Consider the following 17,547-nt stretch of genomic DNA (forward strand, 5'->3'; position numbering starts at 1 on the left):
GTTTAACAGTTTAACATAAATTTAAAAAACGATTTTCCTTCCTAAAGCAGACTGCTTTTCGACTGCATGCCACAATCACAGGAATGGAAATTATGGAGTATGTGAGCTCGAATCTTAAATAGATAGATTATTTGTCCCCATGCATGTGCTTTTGCAAAAGACCACAAAATGGATATTAGATATGGACGGCGAATGTTAATAGAATTCTCATGCAATTTAATTTCGATGATTCCTGCAATTAACAGTCTCGTATAATTACACTGGACACTAAGTATTTTGTCCTTGTAAACAGCATGAAAGGCCAATTCTGACGCTGCTGAAAGAGAAGCACGAACTGAGAACATGTACTGTTTTACTTGAATATTCAGCAGAAATTGCTTTGATCCTTGGTAAGAAGAGTCGCAATCACTGCAAGAAACGTTGCACACTAGGTAATTTATTTGTGTCGCAAAAGAGGAAAGGACTGAGTGAGTGTTCAATATGGCATGTAATTTCCATATTGGTCTGGCCACAATCTTAAATTTGGTATTTTTAAAGAATCTGTCACAATCTGCTTGCGCCACTTCTGATTGTAATAAATTAGAATTTTATGGTCAGTTATGCTTATTGGATGATGAGGGATGAAAACCCAAGTTCCTGTGAACTGTAAACAGAATGCAGATGTGAAATTTATGGGTATACTTATCGTTAATATAGTATAATATAATAATGGTATAATTCTATAGGCTATTTTTTAGGTCGCCACACTGTATAAAGATAGAAATTAATGCTCAATTACAAATACAGTAAACCCCCCGCTATTCGCGGTCGCTGATTTAATATAAAATGAAACCTAAAAATATGTGAATTTTAAATCGCCGTGAACATTTTCCACCATAAAAAAAACATGGGGGTAGCTAAAATCATCTTTACTGGTCAAAACAGCACTCAGTGGGTGGGGGGACAAAATCGCGAGTGTGGATGTTTCTTGCTAATCCTTGTTCAGTATGTGCTATGCACTTGTCATGGAAGGTTTCGTCGTTTGCTTTTAATTTATATGCTTATAAATTTATCAATTTATAAATTGATATGCTTACAAAAGTGAAAAACCAACCGTTTTGCAGTGTGTTAGTGTAAACAGACTTTTTCGAGTGTGTTAACGGAAGAAAGTGACTTTATTGTGGACAAATTCTTTTCTAACCCCTACAAAAATATGGCTACGAATAACAAGGGAATTGTGAAAAGATCAAAGAAGGTGATGACATTAGCGAGTAAAATTCAGTTATTAGACAAAATTTCTAATGGTGAAAGTGTCTCGTCAGTGGCAAAACATTATAAAATCAATAAGTCAACGGTACGATCAATCAAGAAATCGGAAGAAAAAATCCGCCGTAGTGTCTGTGAAAACGCGCTAATTGCTTCAAAAATTTTCTCTGTAACTCGTGATGTTAAATTAGAAAAAATGGAAAAGGCTTTAAATCTGTGGATAGAAGACCGAACTCAAAATAAAATTTCCTTAAGTTCACTCATCATTCGTGAAAAGGCAAAACACCTTTATCATCACTTTAGCGAAACTGGCGGGATAAGTTTTTTAGCTATAGCAAAGGCGCTAGATTGAAAGATTTGTTTGAAATTTCTAATAAATATTACATTTAATATTAAATTGTTTCTTAATTTCATTTCGATGCCTTATGCTTCCATTTCACTATGTACTGTCTATGTACATAGTCATATTATGAAGGTACATATAATACATACATAAACAAAATTTCAGACTAGTTTTTCTTATATATTTCATACTGTGGAACGGAACCCCTTTATTACTATGGGAGACATAATTCAGTATTCGTGGCATTTCTCAGGAACGTAACCCCCGCGAATAGCGGGGGTTTACTGTATAATTCAATATTAAAAATAAGCTTAGCCCTCCCATACACATTTCCCCAAAGTCCACATCCAGAATTTGAACACTGTTTGCAAAATACATAGGCAGTATCTTTCAATGAGAATATAAGCTGCTCACACACCATACCAAAATGTATGTTAAAGGTCACTGGGATCAGCGAGGGCTGCCACATAATCAGGGGTAAGATGCTATTCAGAGTTAAATAGCTTATAAAATTTAAAATAATTAACCTGAAAAGGATATTACACAGAATTACTACCAAATAGGTTAATAAAAATACTTTAACACACAAAGTATTTAATTAGTTTATTGGAACAAGAGGACAATTATTACAATAGAAACAGTGAATAACTGAAGAAATTGGCCGTTTCAGATTTCTGTCCTGAAATTCATCATTGGGCTTGGGTTTTTGGTTTAGGATTAGTTTTTAAATTGACCATCGAAGACTAAACTGTAGTGTGGGAGATACTGAAATTTATTGCACAAAATATTTTTTGAAGTAAACCTTTATTGTAATTATGGGTAGAACAGGATTAACCATTACACAAAAGATGTAAATGTGCAAGCTCAGACGAGAAGGGAGAAGTTGGAGTTTGGGATACGCAATAGATACACTGTAAATTAATGTTATTGCAGTATGGTCTTTGTTTTTCTTTCTGATAAAATACAAATAGATGAAAACTATGGGTATTGTTTACAATATTTATACGGCACTAGAACTATAGAAACCAGACCTATCTGACAAGACTTGAGGATCCAAGAATCCCCCCCCCCTCCACCACTAGACATGACCATAACATCTCTCACTGAAAGATTTCAGTTTCAGATTATGGTTCATGAAAAACTGCAGGAGTGGGAAACTTTTTTCATCACTAATTAATAATGATGCACAAAGTTACTGACTGACAAACAGCAACATTCCTTTGCCCAGCAGGAAAAACGTCTCCACCCTACCAACTAGTAAAGAATAAATTGGTCAATTTAACACACACAGTATTAATAAAATCAAGAATACTATACCTATATTTTGTTGGCTTTTCCCCCCTCTTATATTTATGTTAAAGCAAAATGTATTTAATTGTTTTTGTGTTATTATTCTATTATAATTTATGTAATATATGGTTTAACATATAAGATGGTATATAAACATTCTGAAAGGTTTTTTTTTTTTTTTTTTTTTTTTTTTTTTAAGTGTGTTAAGACTATTTCAAAGGTGATAATACAGATTTTAAACTTCTTTTCAATGGGTTGTGTTTGGGAAAGCAATTGTAGATGCTACAAGCTTTTTACACCAAGAGATACTGTTAGAGGTTTAGCCCTAAATGGATATCAGACGAGCTGATGAGACTAGTAGCAGAGAAGAAAATACATGGGATTATAAAATATCAGGAAACAGAAGTATAAACTAGCCTGTAATCAAGTCACTTAGCATGCCCGTTACGGCATGCTAAGGCAGACGAGAATTCTTTGGCTAAGAATGTGAAGGAAAGTGGCAAATAATTCTTTCCTTAATGCTAGAAAGAAAGGGAAGAACTACATTGACCAGATAGATACGAATAGCATAACTATTGACAATCCTGTACAAGTTGCTAACAAACTAAATATTTTTCCCTCTACATTCACACAGTTTTTGGAATGGGAATATCAAAGTATAACTACTTAGCTGTGTGTCAAATGATGTGATAACTGAGAGGAAAACCAAAGAGAAACTGAAATAAAGTTAGCAGTTAAAAGTAATACAGAATAATCTTGACAGGAATGCCGTTATAGGACATTCACCCTGCCTGACCAATATGATTAGTGATGAGGTATTCAAAGGAACTAGACGCAAAAAATAATTCTGACAGCATTCAGTGGACCCTCATTGTTTCCTAGGTAGATGAGCCCTAAATAGCACAAATGCAGTCTGTTTTCTCACATGTTCACAGTTTATTACTAGAACTGGCATACAAGGGTTTTTTTGCACTTGAGGAGTAATTTTCTGTACTGATTTTCTACACTGAATTCATCTTTAGTTAGTATTCTAATGTTACAGCTGTCTAGCATTCTAATTTAAATGGCGGATGCACACTTTTATACATATCAAATGTTTGTACGTTACAGGAAGCCTTAAGGATGGAAAGTCCAAGATACCGGAGATAGGAATTTTCTCTGCAGTTTCAGTTGTGAATTCTAATGTTAGTAAACCTTTCCATATTTGATAGGTGTGTTGCTTAATAGTGCTATTACATTCATTTCTGAGTGCCTTTCATGCTTAAGTTTTGTCAAACAGTTACAAAAGAAATTGATATTCCGAAGCTGAAAGTTATGATTTTTCCCCCCCTGCATTTAGTTTCTCTGATTTGTTATTAATGTACATTAAATTAAAAATGTACAGTTTTTATAGATCTGTGTTCTGATCACATGCAAATATTGTGGTTGTAGCATTTTTTGGGTGTCATTTCAGTATGGAATTTCCTATAACCTTGTAAAATGGTATTGCAGAAAGTCTGATGACTATTAAAAATAAGCATTTAAGCTAAATGACTATCCTGAACTTAAAATGGTTGGAAGTGACCTGTTAAACTGCATAATTCTCTTCACCCTACAATGGCTCCTCACATCAACAAGCTGTCTTAGGTCACAGAACTACCATCATCTGGTGTTTTCTAGTTGTTGGATCATTCTTGATGCACTCCTGTGCATGAAAACCCTGGCACATGACCTATGTAATGCCGAAAGTTGCATAGGTCATGTTTTTGGCCCATTCTCTTGATGAATTGTACACACAATCCCTCAGTGTCCAACTGCCTGCTTTATATAGCCCAGCACAAACACTACACTGTCTTGAACAGAACAATAAATTTCTTGAAGGGATGATCCCAATAAACTGGCCACTTAGTGTATGCTGAGAGCAGTGTTTAATATTTTCATCGATATATTAATACTGAAGGGTAACAAACACTTCCAAGTAGTATTATGTAAAAGTAAGAAAGATTTGCTTATTACAAATTCACTATATTCTTGTAGTAAGGAAGAAGTGTCAGCAAATGTTATAATTCTGTGATGCACATAGGAAAAGGGAGCTGTTAATAATATTAATGAAGGATGTAATTATCACACAATGCTAAGTCAATTAACTACACGCAACCTTGGCAACAACCATGATGCAGTAACAATTCTATGAAACACTTATGTCCGTTAATTATTAACAGACAACTAATTAAATGCAAGGTTTATCATTCCATATATAAATCTTTTTCTAAAATTTAAAAATGTCCCTACCTGGTTCGATGACTTCTCCAGGAGGATGCTTAATAACAATATCTCTTCCATCTAAGTGCTTGATTAGAAGGTTAAAACCACATAGAGCTTCTGTGAGAGTAATAGTGTGAGACATATACAAATCATTAGCTTCACGTTCAAAGCGATCATGATGTCTCTGACTGAGTACAATAATCACATCTCCAGGTTCTACACCAGGCTGCAAGGAGATTAAAAAAAAAAAAAAAAAAAAGTAGTAAACACAGAGAAAAATTAAAATGTTACATCATTACATTGATAATAGCACACATGAATTACAATAACAAATGAGATGTGAAAGGAAACTTACTTCTTGATCACCTTCTCCACGGAAATATATTTTCTCTCCTTCTCGCATGCCTTTATCCACATGTACCTCCAAAATCTTTGTATCATTTATGACTTTTTTACCTTTACAAGCCTTACATCTATCTTTTTCATTTACCATTTCACCTAAAAATAACAGCGGAAACATGTTTTACACAAAATTCAAAAGAACCACTAATTCAGTTTTTGAAAAAAAAAAAAAAAAAACAAAAAACACCCCAATTCGAGAATTAAAGTTGAATTATGAAGAACGCTTGAAAAAAAAACTAAGATTTACACATGGCTCTATTTGAGTGATTTTGACAATAAAAAAAGTGAAACTGTTCAAATCAAGTGAGCAATGGACTCATGGATGGTATACAAACATTTTTTTTTTTCAACAAGAAATTACAATAATCATTTTTTCTCTGGTGAGCTGCTCCTCAAATAGCAGAAGATAACTAGTCAAAAGACCAGTTCTATCATTTGTAAAAACCTCAACCTTATTACACATCACCTGCCTACCATTTCCTATGTTTGCTTCATGCATTGGTAGGTTAGATTACCCATAGCTGGAATCATGGTGTATTTAAATATTCCTTTATGAGTGACACAAATCAAAAAAGATAAATTGTAAAGCTCGGAGAGGGTTTAGTAAAATGAATGAATGCATAATTTTCACTGTTATAGAGAATTCCAGAAGTCAGGGCACAAAGGAGGGAGAGGTTTAGACTAGATTGTAGGAAGGTTTTCTTCTAGCCAGTGTTCACTGCCTTCACAGGTAGTTGAGGCTGACAGCTTGAATAAATTCAAATGTCAACTGAATAGTTAACTGTGAGGAGGGAAGCAAATGATTTATATTTTCTCATCTACTTTTCCCCCCAGCCAGTGCAGCAAAAGCTTGCGACTTCCTTGCACTATATGGCCATTTTCAAAATCCGCTTATACCTAAAATACATTATTTACAACAATCAGGGTTTTATTGTAATAAAAATAAATCTCAGATATGCAATGGCTATTAGTTACTTTTCCACTCCCCTAGAGAAAATTTGTAAAAATGCTAAAAAGAAAGCATTACAATTGCCAATCTAACTGAAACTTAGTTACAAGCCCACATTTTTTTTTTTTTTTTTAAATGTACAAAATATAATAGATAATCATGCATTCATTGTGTAATCTGTCACTCAGGTTGCACTGAATGACAACTTACATAACAAATAGCAAATTAAGTTATAGGTTTTCTTTTGCGATTTGTGTCACTCATGAAGGAATATTTAAATACACCATGATTTCAGCTATTGGTAACTAACCTACCAGTGCACCAATCAAGCAGAATTTATCCAAATGTGACAATAAGAGAGAGAGCCCTACATAGTATGTTTAGAGTATTTCTTGGAAGATATTTTAAATGCTTGTTTTTAGTTTAAGAACCACATAAAATAACTACAAGTGATAAACTTTGTTTTGTGCAGAACTTTATACAAAGTTCACTAAAGGAAGATAATGATTGGTTGTGATGACATCAGCAACAAAGCCTAATCCAGTTGTTAGTGTTATTATTTCAGGATTGACAACCAATAGCTCAAAAGGCACGAAAAACAACCCTATATGGTGACAGTAACCCCTCCCAACTTCACAGATGGGATGTTAGGACACTCATAAATAACATTCTCTGGTCATTAGGCCAGTGAATCCATCTACTGTGATTTGTAATTTCATAAGATAGCTTTCCAGCCCGGGATTTACTGTTCCAGAACAAACTTATTTTTTTCCAAACCAATCCAGAAGGTACCAATCATGAGAGGTTATGTACCAGGCAAGTTGACATCATGCATTGTGTTGTGGTAATGTTGGTGTACCCTTTCATAAAATCCCACGTATTATCCTTGTACTAGTATCAGTTCCTAATAATAATGGAGAACTAATTCTGTAACAGAGGTTATACTTAATGTGAATGGTAATACCATGTTGTTACAAATTACACAACAGGTTGATGTTGATATGTAGTCTCATATGAAGTGTTGTTATATGATTTTTATTTTCTTAAGGTTAAGGGAGGAAAGGTTTACAGCATTTTTTTAGCCTTCAACCATGTAGTGGTACTAATAAGTTCTAATACACTGAGTTTGAGGTTTTCATAAAAAAAAAAAGAGGGGGAGTTGAAGTTCTGAAATTCAGCAATGCACAATAAAATTAAAGTAGTTCCGAGAAAGTTATTTGTATTATTAGTAACTTACCTTCTCCATTGCAGTCACCACAAACAGTCTGAACATGCTGCACCATTCCTGGGCCCAAAGGTCTAAAAGATACTTTAAACCTACGGCCTTGACAACCACGACAAGTCTGCTTGGCTCCTGCTCTACCACCAAGCCTATGGGAAAAATAACTATGCAGTGTAGTCTGAAACCGAACTTTAAAAAAATAATGAATAAACAACTGAAACTAAGTTATTCGTGTGAGGATAATCACTTAGCTTTTCTCAGAGAAAGTTTGGTTAACAGAACATAAAATATCTAATCAAACTGATGCTAAAGTGAATTTTACCATTTTAATAACACATTATTATTTGATGATGTCAAAAATTGGAACAATTTTTGGTGACAGTTGATTTAAAAGAATAGAAAAGTATCCCCCCCCCACATCATTTCACCTTTCTTATAACTGAATCACAGGTTAATTATTGTATAAGATCAGAGATTAGACTGTAAACCCAGAGGGATACAATGCATCAGAAAAAAAAAAAAAAAAAAAAAAAAAAAAAAAAAAAATCACAAAAAAAAAAAAAAAAGCTGCTAACTTATCACTGGAAACAAAACTACTTTACAATTCTCCCATGTAATAAACTATTTTAAACAGAAATCACTTTTAGCTAACAAGAGATACTGCTGGTAATTTGCATTTCATCAAGAAAATGTTACCCCCCCACACCTTCAATTAATTTAAGTATATACGGTTTGTTGTTTTGCCAATTGACAGGATTTTCCAGTCCCTAACTCCTGTGTTTTCATTGAGGGATTCCTGGACATCCATTTAACTTCCAATCTGTCTGAGTACAATTACTACTAAGGAAAATAAAGCAGGATATGTTAATCAAAATTGAATAATCTGATCAGTGTTCTTTTAACACTATACCTAGTCATTTGTCTTGGCTGCAACCTGCCCTTCTTCATTGTTTGAATCCTCATGGAAACACTCCATGCTCTTCAGTCCAAATTGGAAAAAAAAAAAAAAAAAGTCCAAGTGTGAGTGTAAACAGCTTTAGGAATATTCTGCCATTTCATACTGTTCAATCAAAATTTCAACCAAGCACTCTGCAGTTTGCACTACTGCTACTTAGAAACTCATGCACTACAACCCTACATACCTTTCAGACATTCTTTTCAACACCAACATTTTCTCTTCCATTGTTTTAGATGCTGGGATCGTGCTACACTGCCGCAAGACCACTGTTAGAAGTCTTCAAAACACAGTATCAAAGCTGCGTGAAAACAATTTTACCAGTACTAGTTAAATGTGAAGTAGTAGGGTAGCAAAGCCTTGTCTATTTGGATGAGAACTCTTAACCATGCTGCCTTTACCAGAGTTTAATTCCTTTTTGACAGGCTATTTTCTTCTGATATAGTAATCTATAATCAGATTACTATCCCATAGACAGAGAAAATAAAGATACTTAATATAATAACCTTCTAGTATAATGAAGTCCACACAACATTCCACTTGTATCTTTTGTAGTTGATCTCTCCAATAAATGACTAACATTTTCATAATCTTCCTTTTTTACAAACTGAATAGGCTACAGGAACTGACAGAATTTATTCTAGCCGATGAACAGACTGCTCTGCCAGAATGTGATCAGTGCCAACCTCTTTAAAAAGACCTTTTGCAACTGAGCAGAAGCACAAGGAATCTGTAACCACATGTAAAAGTGTCTTTCCAGTAGGTGGATCTCCTACAGCTAGGATCCATTCTGTTCTTTTAGATGAGATGTCAAGAACTCCGAAATGGACTTGGCAAGACAAAGGCGCTGAATAACTCATCTAATCTCAACGATTACAGTAATGTGGAGCTTTGGTTGAGTATGCTTTTCTAAGGAAGGGTAGGTTGTGCATTGAAGTCTTTACTATGTGGCACTGGGAAAATCCAGGATTGCATACTATACATTTCTCAAATATCTAACCCCATTGTACATTGATATATCTGCCTTACAAAAGCAGCAGTCATCAAACATGGTAAGTGGGCTTTATATTTGAAGAAATGCAACAAGCAGTTCCAGATCAGAAGTGAGGTGATTATGATTTGTCTTCATCACCTATAGACATTTCAAAACGTCATATATACTATAAAACTAAAATGGCACCTAAAATATTGTGGGATAATAATCTGCAGAGCTTACAGCCCAGAGTGGTAGTCAATCTAAAACAAATCCAAGCATCAGCAAAAAAAAACACAAAAAAAAAAAAAAAAAAAAACACACCCCTTCCCATTATCACCTGTCCACCCCAATAGTCTAGTTCTTTCTTGAATTTATGCAACCTATCCACAACAACAGATGAGTTTGTTACAAAAATCAACCATGCACTAACTAAAGACAAATTTTTACTCATCTATTCTGCAACCATCTTTCCTCAACTTGAATTTATGCCCCTCCAGGTGTATAGTCTCAGCAAGAGGATCAGAATCCCATCAACAATGAGCTTGCTCAATCCACTTAAAAGAAAAGCCTTAAACACCTCAATCGGATCACCTCACAAATGCCTAGTTTCCAGAGCCACTGCAATTTGCAGAACTAGAACCTTTCTTGGTAAGAGCCCCCTTTGTTCCCCTTGCCAATCTCATTGTCCTTCTTTGCACCCATTCTAGAAGCTCTACATCCTTCCTAAAATGAGGCCTCCAGACTTGCATGCAGTACTCAAGATGTGACATAACCACTGCCATATACAATGAGATAATCATCTCCTTATCCACGCTTGCAAAATTCCCGTAATTAACAAAACCTCATGAGCTGTCCTGGCAGCCTGTCTCATATATGACTGCACAATTACCACAAGGTCTTTTCATTTTCTACTACCCTGAGTGTAGTATCACAACATTTGGTACATTAATCTGGGTTTACTGATACCCATATGCACTACCTTGCATTTGTCAATGCTAAATTTCAATTGCCATTTCTCCACTCATCTGCCTAATTTTTCTAGACCTTGTTGCAGTAGCATACCATAATTTGCAAACTTAAGACATTAGCATAATATACATTCATCAATATCTTTAATAAATACAGAGCAGTGTCCATTGATAACCACTGTTTTCTCCCATTGAAATATCCCTTTATTCATAGTAGCAAATTGCTCTTAATGCCCCACTGCTTCAATTTGTACAGCAGTCTTTTGATACTGTGCAACAGTATCAAAAGACTGCTGTACAAATTCAGGAAAGTTTTTGATACTGTGCAACAGTATCAAAAGCTTTCCTGAAATCCAAAATATGATATCAAAAAATCATGTACAATAAATAGGAAATATGAAAACCTAAATTTTGGTCAATAGTGTTACCACTTAATCCAAATTCTGAGTTCTACCATATGGGGCTACACTCCATATGGTAGAACTCAGGATATACAGTAAACTCTCATTATAATGCTATCCCACTTTTTGCACTCTTCTTTTATGGTCTGATAATCAACCAAGTGAACTGGGTGGTCTCTGTGAATGTGCTATAATGGGAGTTTACCATACTGTAATCACTAGGATTAAGCTGGCTAACTGCAATATAAGAAAGATTAATAAAATCTTACCCGTCACATGATTTGCAAATTACATTCTTGCTGAGTTGTAGCTTAGCCGTTTTACCGTTGTACAGTTCTTCTAATGAGACCCTGAAAGATTGTTTGTAAAAATTACCCATACAGATATAATCTGATTATTTTTAATCAAACATTAACTACATTAAAAGTTTAGTTGATAAGAAACAATAACATTCAACATAAATACATAAAGTATTTCTATAAATATGCAGCATCTTTCTCACCACCTCCCCATAAGGAACTTTGTAATCACTGGCTTCAAACACCTTGAAGTTAAATTCACATCTCTCACAGAGGACTTTATTCCAACCATATGGAAGATCTTCCATCTCCTTAGAAGCACCGTTAACACAGTGGACTGCAGGTTAGAGTTAGATGCTATGTAGAGTCCTTTGCTTTGCCCTCATATCATCCACTTTGTCTTGCTTATCCTTCAAATCAACCATTACTTTACCAAGGAAGCTCTTCCTACACAACTTCTTGAATGCCAGGATAATACCCATATCTGTCAACTGGATCAAGGTAAAGAAAGCCAACATGAGAACCATGGGAAACCTCTACCAGTCAAGTGTTTCACAGTACCACAGCTTCTCTCTCCCTGCATTTTCAGCAAACAGGCGGTGCATGTTATCAATAGAAGTCGATAATGATGTATTAATTAGTTTTTTCTCATTATTAAAAGCAGATTATTGGAGTTCACGAGTGGGCTGAAATTTGTTTATGGGTACACCCTCCACAGACCATCCCAGTCTTAGGGTGTACCAGCCCCGAAGGCATTACACTCTTACTCCAATAATCTGCTTTTAATAGAGAAAAACTAACAAATACATCGTTATCAACTTCTACTGACATTACCGATAACACACACCATCTGTTTACCGAGAATGCAGAGAGAAGCTGCAGCACCGGGAAACGCATTTGACTGCTAAAAGTTTCCCGTGGCTCTCGTTGTTGGTTTAGGGATTTATTAGGTGCATCGGCAACTATGGCCATAGTGCGCCACCCGTGGTTCTCGTGTTAGCTTTCTTTACCTTCGCTGATCAAGGTAGTTATGTAAAGGATGTGAAGGAGCACAGTTGATGATTACCAAGAATCTCAATCTATTAGGTTGAGGTCCTTGGGATTCTTGAACATTGAACAATATATTCAAAGTGGCAGAACCAGGCAGAGGCAATCTGTGCAAACAGTGGCTGCGAGTTTATGCGTGATGTTCTTCAGCACTCAATGTTTCTGACTTTCCCATTACAATAGATTTCATTCAATGGCTATTATTGCCATTACCCCGAGTGTTTTCAGACAGCAAAAGAAGTTCAGGTTCAACATTCACCACGTGATCTTTTATGATACCATGTCTCTTACCAAAAATGAAAATGCCACAACCAACCATCATTATGACTAAAGTTTAGTTCATGTACTTTGGAAGTTTATTAATGATTGCTCAAGGCCCGATGTCATATACCATTTGTGCACATCTTCCAGGTTTTTGTCATGAGTCACCTTCACCTGTATTCTAAAACTAACAGTCATACTAGTAATGACCTCAGTATATGGATGTGAAGTATACTGGATGGAAGAGCTTTATACAGATTTCAAATGTTGGTATAACATTTAAAAGAAACTTTCTGCATGAGTGAGGATAATATGGCAAGAATTATTAGCTTGTTTGGTCTGTTTAGGATGCTTTTACCAGAAGTTTATGTTTCAGATGTCCTTTTTCTTGGAGTTCATTAATTTGTGTTCTTTTAAAATCTTTCCGTTTCTTTATATACACTTGTCAAAGGTTGCCACTGTTCTAACAATCTAGTTGCACATTTAACCAAAGACAGGCAATATGTACATATGCTTAAAAAAAAAAAACCACCACCACACATTTTTTTACTTTAAGTGGCATGTATCAGTTAATTGTTTAAATCTTAAGTTTCCTTTTAGCACTTCTCTCTAGATAGTAGTAAGTGTCTGCCAAATATTCATCTACTTTCACAAGCAGGCACACAGCTGCCTCTTTAGCTCACCAATTAATAAGCTGGGAAGGACAGCCTATTATCACGAAGTGCTCAATTTCCTCTTTTAATACCCTTTCACTCATTTTTAGGCCTGCCATAACAGTCACACTATCAACACCAAGCAGTTTTTGAAGGAATTCTGCAATACTTTCGGGTTGTTCAGAAAGTGTCCATATCGAATCACATGGAGTCACCTTGCTCGCACTGCAAGGTGACTAAAAATAAAACAGAGCAAGCAAAAGGTGACCACAATGGGCTATAGATTGGAATCACTTTTATTTCTATTATCTGTAGTAATCAAAGTGATTCCATTTTTCAAAGCCATTGCTACCACCTCCCCCCCCTATTTGTGCAATTTGCAAACACGCTACCCTTTTCCAATTTTTACAACACAAATGAATATAGCAGAGAATAATGCTATCATTGTGTGCTTGTATTTTCAACAAAGACCACAGTGGCACACCCGGTGGCCAATTTGTTAATGAAAATAAAAAAAGGAGAAATGGGCAAAATAAAGAGAAAACAGGGTTTTTGCTAAGACAGATAGGTCAAACAGAGTAAAAAAAAAAAAAAAAAAACGTTTCCACTGTAAATCTAAAGAGCTGCAGTTATGATAAATATACAGTGGATTCCGGTTATTTGGGCCACCAGTTAATTGGGGCAGCCGCTTATTTGGGACAAATCTTAAAAAACAGAAACCAATCGAGAAAATAGCCAGGGTTCACTTTGCTTAATGGGGACAGCAGGCCGTTTAATCGGGGCAGGAGGCCACAGCACTGGAGATTACCCTACGATACCACGTGGTTCGGTCGAAATTCTGAAAGTCACAACCATAAAACAATAAAAACAATCAGCAGTCACCTGTTTATTGGGCTTTTATGTTAGTTGAAATCTATCATAAACGGACAGTAAACTCAATCTTACTGAATCTGCGATAATTCCGACAGCTGGAATTCTGTGGGTTATTATGGTGAAATGTGTTTACACTTCCATGAAATCTTCAATCATATAAAAAAATTAATTTTCAGATCTTCTCTTCATTCCTATTTTTAAAGCTTTGTAAATCATTACTCCGTTCTCACTTGCACGTATTGTGTTATTTGCAATTTGTGTGTGCCGTGTCCTTTGTTATTGATTGCTTATCTTTTTACTGTTTTAAATTTTAACCCCCACCCACAAATGTCAGTGAACAGAAATGTCAACTAGTTCGTATGTACATATTACAGTACGTATTAATTCTTACGATTTTCACGTATCATTTATTTTTTTAATTGGTAAGGTAATAAAGGGTAAATTTGTGCTTAATATATCTTTACTTTTATAGCCTGTGGATAATATTCCTCCTATTTTCTCCAATTAGAATCGCTGTTTAATAAAATTAAAATTCAAGCCACAAATGTGATCACAATGACCGGTGCTTACTACACATCGTATAGTGAACGGTGAGTTCGTTGTAACGTGATTTAATTGTACAGTGAACTAATTGTAAAGGGGGGGGTACACTGTATTTTTAACTATTTACGTGAAACTTCGGATAATTGGGGCAGCCGCTTAATCGGGCCAAAATGCACTAGTCCCGATGTGTCCCGTATATAATTAATACTTAGCATTATGTATCTAATAGAAAAACATTTAACTGTAGTGAGTTCATTCCTTTTTAACAATTAGCAATGCAATGCTGGTAGGAGTCTTTAAAATGGACAGAAATGCTTCATGTAACATTTACATTTTTCTACTTAATTACCTGATATCACTGATAAACATAAGGCCAACCATCTCACTAGATGGTGAGTTAAATTTGCTTTATTGTTAAGACATTAACTGACAGCAAATACCACAAACTGAGGCAGTCAAGCTGAAGTGTCCTGTGCAGATGAAAAGCCCGGTTCAGTGTGTACTGTTCACTGCTTTCTAAGTCCAATAGTATTAAATCAAGTATTTACTGTATTAACAGTTTGTAGGGAATGATTTAACTTTAGGCAAGTCATTCATGAAAACAAATCACATGAAAATACAGTATTTAATATTTTTATTTGATTTATGTTTTAATTTTTCAGTCTGGATGACTTGCCTAAAGCTAAAGCATATCCTGCAAACTGTTAATACAGTAAATGCTTGTTTTAAGAAATAATTTGATAATTTAAACGTCGCATAAAATCCTAAAAATTCTTTATCTAGTGAACCAAATGTGCAGCTGACTCCTACACCAACAGGACAAAATTATCAATTGACAGCTTATGAAATATAGCGCCAGTAAAAGTTAGTATAGCGATTTCATACTACTTCTCTACTTCCCTGAGTAATGATTTTTCCCTTTCTTCTCCCCACCCCCAGATAAATTGGTGTGAAAAGTGAAAATTTCCATCATGGAAAGGTAGAAAAAACAATGTTATGAAATTAAAGAAATGTATTTTAAAAATTTTTGCTTGGTTGCTGCTGCTTGAGAGATATACTAAATATCTCACTGGGAATTCAAATATATTCAAAAACCTACTTGAGTGCATTTCATTTGGCTTAAAAGCTTCCATGTATGGACATATGCACAAATATATTTTTGCGTGAGAGAGTTGGAATGATGCTCTTGAACCCACCATCTACCAGTGTGTGACAAGATTGAGAGTGGAATAGTCAGTGACAGATAATGAACAGGAAGGGCTGCAATAGTGGAGGACAATTTCGAGCTGATGTGCATTAATGTGAACTTATTAGTCCATAAAAATCAGTCAGAAGACATTCAGCAGAACTTTGAACTGCTGAAATGTCTAAGCAATTTAAGAAAGACCTGAAGCACTACCCCTGCAAAGTATGATGGTCACATTTCAAAACTTAATGTCTGGTGAAGCATATTTTTCATTTAAGTGACTTTGTGAACAAACAATTGTTGATTGTGGAACACAGAAAATGTGCAACAGAAAAAAACTGTACCTCAACATGTGACTGTGTGGTAGTTAATCATGCAGAGCAGAGTAAATGGATCATACTTCTTTGAAGATTAAAGGTGTGGCAGTAACAGTTAATGGCAAAAGATATTAGAATATGACTGAAAATTTTCTTCGAACTGAAGGACATTAATGTACCAGAGTTGTGGTTTCAAACTAGACATAACCACCTGCCACATTGCAAGAACTACAATCACCATGTTGAGAGAAAAATTTCCTAAAAGATTAATTTCACACAATGTTATAAAATATAAACTGGCCTGCCAGACCTCCAGATTTGACAGCATCTATTTTCTGTGGAGATACTTAAAGGTAAGGGCATACTATTCAAAAGCAACAAACAGTCAGACTCAAAAATAAGCGTGGATCTGAAATAAATACTATAATATACAAAACAACTGTAATTACAGAAAATATTACTGTCAAGAGTATGTCAATATACAGCATCCAAATGTAGTAATTTTCTAGGAATTATTCTCATGCTTAAAATTTAAATTTGTAAACTTAAGGTTATATTGGTACGTTATTTCAGAAAAACCAAAATATAAATTCCTTACATCAGTTTTGGAAACTGTATATGTTTATTTTCAGGAGATTGCCATTTTATTAGAAAACTGACCATAGTATAATACTGTACTGTAATAAATTTTTTTTTTTTTTTTTTTTAAATTTAAACAGTTGTATCTGATCTTTACATACTTTAATGGGTGTACTGTATCATCACCTCGCTGCTTTCGTCTTCGACCACCCATTCCTCCAAAACCTCCAAACAATCCACCACCAAAGATGTGGGAAAAGAGGTCATCACCTGACAGTCCACCTGGAAATGTTCAAAGAAAAGTATTAATTTTTTCATATGACATTAGCTGATGCCGTGAAAGAACATCTAATTTTTTATCTACTATTTTTATTTTAACCAGTGAGTTATAAATTACTGGAATAAATTACCTACACGGGTGGTAGAGGTTGACAGTTTGGGGAAATGCATAGGTTACCCATTTCCTTTTCTCTTATTAATTATTATTTTTTAAAAATATTTTTATTTATTTCATTTCATTTATTTTTTTTTTTGGCTGGTTCACCATAAGGCATAGGCTCCTTGCACCATGTGGCTATTGCTAATACTAAATACTAGGTGGGAGTTCAACTATATTCAAAAACCTACTTATATGCATTTCTTTGGCTTAAAAGCTTCTGTGCGTGGACGTATACAGTAAGACCCCCGTATCCTTGGGGGATACGTTCCAAGACCTACCGTGGATGGCTGAAACCGCAGATATAAGTGAACACCCGCTGACCCCACAAATGTGATTTTCTTGTACATACATATGT

At 34.9% G+C, this 17,547-nt stretch overlaps 1 protein-coding gene across 1 annotated transcript in view; it reads right to left on the bottom strand.

Moving 5' to 3' along the window:
- LOC150082576 (dnaJ homolog subfamily A member 2-like) overlaps positions 1 to 17,547 on the bottom strand; it is a 117,385-nt gene that overhangs the window by 12,420 nt on the left and 87,418 nt on the right. Inside the window, exons 4-8 of the mRNA XM_090377534.1 lie at positions 16,915 to 17,035; positions 11,265 to 11,345; positions 7,711 to 7,844; positions 5,478 to 5,620; positions 5,150 to 5,348 (exon numbers count right to left, since the gene is read on the bottom strand). Of these exons, the coding sequence (XP_090233660.1) occupies positions 5,150 to 5,348; positions 5,478 to 5,620; positions 7,711 to 7,844; positions 11,265 to 11,345; positions 16,915 to 17,035 (678 nt within the window). The remainder of the gene's footprint in view (positions 1 to 5,149; positions 5,349 to 5,477; positions 5,621 to 7,710; positions 7,845 to 11,264; positions 11,346 to 16,914; positions 17,036 to 17,547) is intronic.

This window comes from Mastigoproctus giganteus, chromosome 7 (assembly GCF_048544385.1).
Source record: "Mastigoproctus giganteus isolate SK-2022 chromosome 7, ASM4854438v1, whole genome shotgun sequence".
Classification (NCBI taxonomy): domain Eukaryota; kingdom Metazoa; phylum Arthropoda; class Arachnida; order Uropygi; family Thelyphonidae; genus Mastigoproctus; species Mastigoproctus giganteus.